At 37.6% G+C, this 7,923-nt stretch overlaps 1 protein-coding gene across 1 annotated transcript in view; it reads left to right on the forward strand.

The window, feature by feature from the left end:
• The window catches only part of LACTB2 (lactamase beta 2), a 16,608-nt gene extending 10,881 nt beyond the window's left edge, over positions 1–5,727 (forward strand). Inside the window, 2 exon segments of the mRNA XM_009634458.2 lie at positions 418–499; positions 3,195–5,727. Of these exon segments, the coding sequence (XP_009632753.1) occupies positions 418–499; positions 3,195–3,238 (126 nt within the window). The 3' untranslated portion in view covers positions 3,239–5,727.
• Positions 5,728–7,923: the final 2,196 nt, after the last annotated feature.

Genomic DNA, 7,923 nt, shown 5'->3' on the forward strand with positions numbered 1-7,923 from the left:
TAGTAATTGTTAAAGGATATTTAAACCCATGCAAGTCTTGTCATGGAACAGAAGTGATAGGTATCTGTGGAGAAATGCATCCTTAAATTTGTCTTTAAAAATGCTTAGCTATACTGACAGCCCAGTGCAGATCATGCTCAGAAGAGCACAGCCTTCTTAGTGTTGGCCAAAGTTTGCGTAATACAAATGGCTAATGCAAAAAATGAGCAAAGTAAACAAAAATGTGTTTTTAGGCTACTAGTTTAACTGGTGTAAAATTGATTTACTCAGTTTGTGGTCATTGTATAACTCACTGAATGTTCAACATGGCAGTTCAGAAGAGTTAATCTGTGTTAATAAACCCTGAGTTTCATATATTGAAATAATATTTGGGAAATATTTAAACAAATACAACATGCGTATGTGTGTTCCCATTAGGAGGTCCCTGAAAATTTACTTCTAGCAGCAGAACATAACCTCATAGTCCACTTGAAGAAGTTGGAAAAAGAAGGAAAAGTGTGTAAGTTGTGGATGGAGGGGTGGAAGGAGGGTCATTTTCATTATGATTTTCTACATATTGTTTCTCATTATATTTTAGTGCATTGTTTCCTGGGGAAAAAACCCTGCAATTAGTTGTGGTAGCTGTCCTTCGGACAATTTGAAGCAGCATTATATACAAAAAGCCTATGATTATACATAGTTCCAAACTTTTGGAAAATACTGTGACATGCTTAGAGCACAGATTACTGCAATGCATATGCCTTTACGTTTTGATTTAAAGCATAGCATGAGATACTTTCATAGTGCTAGTGTTTATACCTTTGTATATTTTCTGAAATTCATACCTAAATATGCATGTACGTAGCATTTTATGGGACTACATTTTACATTTCTGCCTTTCCTAAACGTGTGTTGTTGTATAGATGAGTTCTAGAGATGGTTACAGTCACGCAGTGTAAATTTTCACAATTTCTGATTAGTACAGTACTTGAGTAACTGTATTTAGTTCGCTCTTTTTACATTTTTGCCTTTACTTAGAGTATACGAGGTGAAGTATTTTGTTTCTGTAAAGGCATGCACATTTGGAAACATTATTCATCCAGAAGCTAAGGAAAACATTTCTTTCTGTACATTACATAACTGCACCCAGGACTGTCTACTTCTAAGTAAATTATTACACGAATATTTAAAACTGTTTCAAATTTTCAGCATTTACCAACCTGAATAACAACATGAAATCAGTGCATTTTTTCCAAGTTAGACCTTCTGTTTATGTTAATGATAAATCAGCTACTAGGTACTAATTGTTTGAAAGATTGAGGCTTAATTTTTTTAATTCAAAGGAAATGGACTAGAGTTGCATGAATACAGTCATTACTGAAGTTCAGAAAATGATGCCTTTAAGCATATTCTGTGCAGAATGCCGTGGAAGCTTACCAACATGATACTGCACCAGCTTTCAAATGTGATTTCAGTTCTTGGTTATTAACATACATTATTGACCTACACATTTCTACAGTTTGGCTCCACAAGGTTCCTCTGGGATATCGGGTGCTGTTAGCAATTTATCCCTTCCTTTTCACTGGCCAAAGTAGCTCAAGCAACAGCATTTTCTGTTTAGATGAAGGTGAAGGATAAATTGACTTTCTCTTTAAAGGTAGACTTGCAGTCTTCCCTACAAGAAGACACTGTGTATGCATCTTAAATGTCCAGGAATTAATTTGTCTGAGTAAGCTAGTGACTTTTAGTTCTTAAGCTTGGGGGGGTGAGGGGTTGTGGGTTTTTTTTGTCTTAGTTTTTTTTTTTTTTCCCCCCAAACACATTTTTCATGCTTACTGGACAAAAATAGCTCAGCTTTCCTCAGAAATCACCTTTGAATTTTGAAGAGACAGCAGATAACAGAGCTTCAGTCGGCTTCAGATATCTGCTCACAAAGTAGCAACTGTTTGAAATTACTGGAAAGTTTAAATAACTAAAGGAGATACTAATCAGAAGAATTGTTGTGACTCTTCTACTCCAGATGGAGATCCTTGATTCAGCTTTCCACAAAGCACAAGAAGTGCTCTTTAAAGTTTTTTGGTTTGTTTCGGTTTTTAATCTTCAATTTGTGCTCACAGAGGAGGAGAAGGAAAGCAATCTTATCAGAACACATGGGGTTTTTCTGTGCTGACCTCTGCAGTATGGAAACAGTTGTTAAATTTTTAAATACAAGCTTTGACGCAGATCCATGATAAACACTTAACATCATGTGACCTTTGTCAGTTTTTCAGTTCAAATTAAGGACACCTATTAAGGAAAATTGATTCTGTTGGTTCCGAGCATGTAGCATACAAATGCTTGCATACTCATGACTTGTTCATTTGGTTTTGATACCATGTCCTTTCCACATAGTCTGAGTTGCAGTATTTCAAGTTTTGTTCTCCTTATGGAAGACTCAAGCTGCAGTCATAACACTGTCTGCTTAATTTTCAGAAAATATTTTTCCAAAGAAATGTGTTGTCAGTATCGGTAATGAATGTGACAGGCATATTACAGTGTTACAAGAGAGCTACTCCATGCAAATTGTGGCCATATGCTGTCTGCTGCAGTCATTAATTCCCCACTTCGTTCTAGGGCTTGCAGTTTCCGTTAGTGCGTAACTTCTACAACTTCAGTTAGGAGTGATACTGCCTTTACAGATTTACTTTTCTCACTTTAAACAGAAAAATAATGTCTTGTAATCAGGAGCGTGGCACACTATGCACATGTAAGCTTTCTCCCATGTTTGGATCTAAGTATCTTGGTCATTGTTTCGCATTTTTAAAACACAGCTGATGAAGAGATAAAAATAATTTAACTGTTCTTAATGTAGCAGCACAGATATTTTTTCTCTGAAGTTCATACATTTCAGAAAATGCAAGAAATGCTCTGCTACCTCAGATTTCTTAATATCTAGAAATTCTAATATTCTGAACTGTAAATAACTGTAGGATTATTAAACCCTTTTTTATTAATCATTCTTTAGATTGCTAGGTTACATTGTGAAACAGTGTATGTTTATACCTTCCATTAAAACTCAACACTGGCCTGAAGGAAACTATTCCAATAGTTTTAATAAAAAAATCACATGTACAGACATATGTATGCATGCACAGGTCAAGTTTGAGATAGTCTAGTGTTTATATATAGCATCTAAGTGTTCGTTTGTGACTGATTTGGTCTCATTTTCTCAACAGTACATGATGCGTCTCCCAACTTCAGATGGAGAAACAACTTATAAGTTAAGCAAGATTGCTCAAGAATATTTTTAATCTTCACGGTTGCTGCATGAAGAAAATACAATTACGAGCTCAGACAATATGTAAAATAAAAACTAATTCTTCTTTCTTTTTTTTTTAAAAAAGTGGTAACACAATTTTAAGGCAACGTTAAAGCAAAGTCAGTTAACTAATGTTTTTCATATTCTACTTTATGGGAATTTTAAAAACAACCTGATAGGCACTGAGTTAATAAAATGGAATGAGTGGGAAGAAATGAATGTTACCTCTGTTATAAAATACCCAGCTTTGTCATCGGTGGCAGAAGACAAATAGCAAGGTCTTATAAACTTAATATTACAATATTATAAAGCAATATTATAAACTTAATAAATCAGATCTATAAAAAATGCCTAGTAAAAAGAATAGAAAAGATGTTATTCTAAACCTATTTTCATTTGCTTGTGCTTTTCAAAAGTTGATTTTCTAGTAAGTTACCTGTACGTTCTAAAAAACAAATTATTTTTGTTAACAGGGGTTTATATTCCTTTCCTAATTTAGCTGCCTGTGCACATCTTTGCTGGTTGCTTACTGGAATAGGTTTTAACAGGTGCTGAAAGTAATTTCAGACGTCTCTGTTTTCCGGTGGAAACACCATTTCTATGGAATTCATCAAAGGATTCATTAATTTTAACTAATCAATGTCAAAAAATGCACGGAGTTGGAGCAGACTCTTAAATTCCTTATAAGATTCTGCAAGAACATGATTAAAAAGCTGTATAAATTGATACGTGTTACACACTACACAATGGTAAGTTTGTCTACCACTTTATAATTAACAAGCTTCAACTTTTACCGTTGAATCCATTTAAACTACAGATACTTTAACTAAAGGTTGTATTTGGTTGTAAGATACTGTATAGTGTATTAAAGTACACTGAAGATTAATTTAAACTGCAAGTTCAGTTCTTTGTGTAGCTTACACTTTCAGGATAGTGTATAAATATTTGCATTGCTTTGTGTATTCAAAGTGTGTGAAGTTTTTATGATTTATGCACTACTTTTAATGCTGGCTCAACCTTAAAAAAAAAATCAGATATGAGATGTTTGAAAGTACCAATGACAAATGTATGCCCTTGAAAATCCTTGAAAACCTTTCACCATTCAATCCTGTACCTTCATTTGTGAAACGTGCTTGGGTATTTAAGGCATGTCTTAATAATTGCCATTATTTTATTAAGCTGATGGCATTTGTTCTGATCAGTGGAGCCAAATCCAATACAAAAATACTCCCAGAACCAGCAATCCAAAACTGATTCTGAAGTAGTAACCAGACCCCCAAAGAGGGAAAATAGTAGCTTTCTGCTCTATAAAGTTATGCTTTTTGCAAAATTCATTGATCTGGTTTTTGGCCACGTCATGACTCTTGTTCACTTTTAACTTTCTGTGCAGTGCCATTTTGGGGTCTTTTTCAGGTCTCCTTTTATATTTTCTGTTTACTTGCATTTTTCCATTTCAGCCTCTTTTGTGTGTGTGTGTGTGTGTGTCCCCAAACCTTATTAATTTCAATTCCTTTTGGATTGTTTCCCTCCTTGCAATTACTCAGAAGCTTTTACATGGACTTCTTGCCATTAATAGTTACTGTTTTCCTGTAGCTATTTCATGAATTTATAGTTACATTTCCCATTGCTAGGAATAAGAAATTATTACCGTTTTCTTTTTCAAAAACGGAATTCACATGCACTGAGTGATGTCATTTTGCTTCAGGGAAGCAGAAAGATCAGTGAAATGGCACAGTTTTCTGTCATAAGGTCTGAGAACCTACGCCAGCAGGAAGGTGGTATGAAGAGGTGATGTCTCATTAAGTTTTTGAGCTGAAGAAGAAATCAAGTGGCAGGCAAAATGTCACTGAACCATTTTCTTCTGTTTTGCTATAGTTCATTTTTAAATGCACGGAAATGGCTTTAGAATTCAGTTAAAGTATTGTTGGAATTTGCAGGCAGCGAAGAAAGCGAGAGGATACAAATCAGAATTCCACGTTCTGTGCTGTGCTGCAGAAAGTGCCTGACATTCTCAAAAAGTGAAGGAAATTGCCTTTTAACCAGGCTTGTCATTAGTGATCGCGGATGGTGTCTCTGGGATATTAAAAGCAGAGATTGCACTGTTACTAAGATGTATATACAATAAAGGGTACGTATATCAGTTCTGGCATCTTGTAAAAATCTTAAGACTTCCTTGCTGATTATGAGGTTGTAAGTCAGAAGGAGTATTTGTTTGTTTAAAAACAGAATGGTAATGTAAGCTACATGCCATGTGTGTATAAAAATGGGGATTAGCCTGTTTACATCCCTTGTATTGAATACATTCATCTGTGCAGAATGCATTAGAAGTTAAGAATAAAAACAGGAGAAGGGGCAATTTCTGTCTTGTCAAGCTGGAAGGGCGAATGCCATTCAATGTGTTAACTTTCTAAACAGGTGAAGTAGAGCTGCCTGACAGGACGGTGTAGTGAGGTGGGGGTCGGTCTCCTCTCCCGGGTAATGGGTGATAGGACGAGAGGAAATGGCCTCAAGTTGCATCAGGGGAGGTTTAGATTGGGCATTAGGGAAAATTTCTTCACCAAAAGGGTTTTCAAGCATTGGAAGGGGCTACCCAGGGAAGTGGTCAAGTCCTCGTCCCTGAAGTATTTAAAGACAGGTAGATGTGATGCTGAGGGATGTGGTTTAGTGGTGGACTTGGCAGGGTTAGATTTACGGTTGGACTGGATGATCTTAAAGGTCTTTTCCAATCTAAACAATTCTATGATTTATCAGGTTTAAGACCCAGGAAAGAAGTTTGATGGTAGTTATAACCTTTTTGGGGGACTTCTATTCTGTTTCTTGCTAACTTGCGTATTTACATTTTGTTCAAAATGTCATTCTTGGTTATATCTTTAAGGATGGTTGATGACGAGTGAATTCAGGAAAGGTTCCCAAATAAGGAAGGGCAGTGTTCTGTTTGTGTCTGTCACTGTGGGTGCAGTAATACACTTACTACCAAATCCTCCACAGTCTTTGCCACCCAAAATGGTGTATTGGGTTTGGGTGGCAAGGTTTTGGTAGTGGGGGTGTGTGTGTGCAGGGGTGGCTTCTCTGGGAAGATGCCAGAAACTTCCCCCATTTCAGACTGTTGGGAACTTCCCTCTGAAATCATGCAATCATTTTGAGGCCCAGTATTCCAAAATACGGACATCTGGAAAGAAACCTGGCAGACATAGACCAGCAACCCATTGGCAAGAAGCAGACTGAGGGCTGACAGTCTCAAGGTGGTTTAGATCGTCCCACTTTGCCTGAAGAGCCATAAGAAACATCACGTGGCAGAAGAGGGAACTCCAATAAAAGGAAGGTATAGAAACTGTTCAGAGCAGGCAACAGGTTGGCTTCTTTTCCGTTTCAGTGCAGCAGTTTACACTGTATCATCAGGAGAAACACAAAACCAAGCTGAAACCGAAGAGCTCTATGCCCGTACGAGAGGACTCCTAGCCAGGCACCTGAGGCACTTGCTGATTATAGCTTGAGAAGAGGATGTCTTGTCCCAGTTACGTCCCGTTTGCTGTGTTCTGAGGTGACCTGATTTCTTTTCAGGCGGTGGTGGGAAATAGATGCAAGGCTATGTTGCAAAAAGGAGTCTAATTTTTATCTAATTTTTTATCAATGTACTTCGTGGGTGCAGTATGTTACATCTGTGACTATCAATGTACTTCGTGGGTGCAGTATGTTACATCTGTGACTACACCAGTATGCAGTCGGGGATATACTTTCACATCGTTACTGTGGAAACAATGACATTCTTACTTTAGACTTACAAAATACTGGGGTGGCCAGGGGATGACGAGATTTCTAAGAAACATCTTGGGACTGAAATATGAATGCTTGCTCTGTTTAAACTTTTATATTAAAAAAAAAAAAATCCAACTGTGAAGGGAAAAATTTCTGCAGCCTTTTCTGTATTTTTAGGTACCTCAGATCATCTTCAAGGTACCAAGTATCCCTGTATCCCAATTTAATAAATTCACACGAAACCTCTGAGCGTCTTCACAGCTGATGAAGGTGTTTCACAGTTGAGAGACCTGGTCATACGCTAATCCGTCTGCTCCACAAGTCACCTGCTGCTCCATATGGTAGGAAGAAACCAACCTACTGCAAGGCGTTCATAGAGTTTATTTGGCTCACACTCACCCTTCTGGCAAGGCAAGGCCGAACCGAACGGTTGCATCTTAACCTCTGTCCCTGTATTCATTAGCTGCTGGCTGTTCTGACAGCGCTAGGCTTCGGCCATCAATTACTCCTTTTCTTGATCTTTCTTCTCCGTCTATCCTTTGGGAAGATCGGTCTGCCAGAAGCTTTAATAATAAATAAAAGTAGCATGAATTTTGGGGGGTGGCTGAAGGACAGCTGTTTGGCCAGGATGTTTTCTTCATCAGTGTTGATTTCCTCAGACCGCATCATTTCTCTGTTCGAGCCTGGCGACAGCCTGCTGTGATGGGGTTGGTTTTTTAATCCACACTTAGCATCTCCGTCAACTGCCTCTTCCTTCTGGACTTGGCCCTTAGCTTTTTTTTTTCCCCTCTGCTTTCATGTCACCGGATTCCTTGATCATGTTACTGGAATAACGCGTGTTTTTTCTGGCCATACGTGCAGTATAACATAAGCGGAGGGGTCGGTACGAG

Source organism: Egretta garzetta, unplaced genomic scaffold (genome assembly GCF_000687185.1).
Source record: "Egretta garzetta isolate BGI_Z169 unplaced genomic scaffold, ASM68718v1 scaffold251, whole genome shotgun sequence".
NCBI lineage: Eukaryota > Metazoa > Chordata > Aves > Pelecaniformes > Ardeidae > Egretta > Egretta garzetta.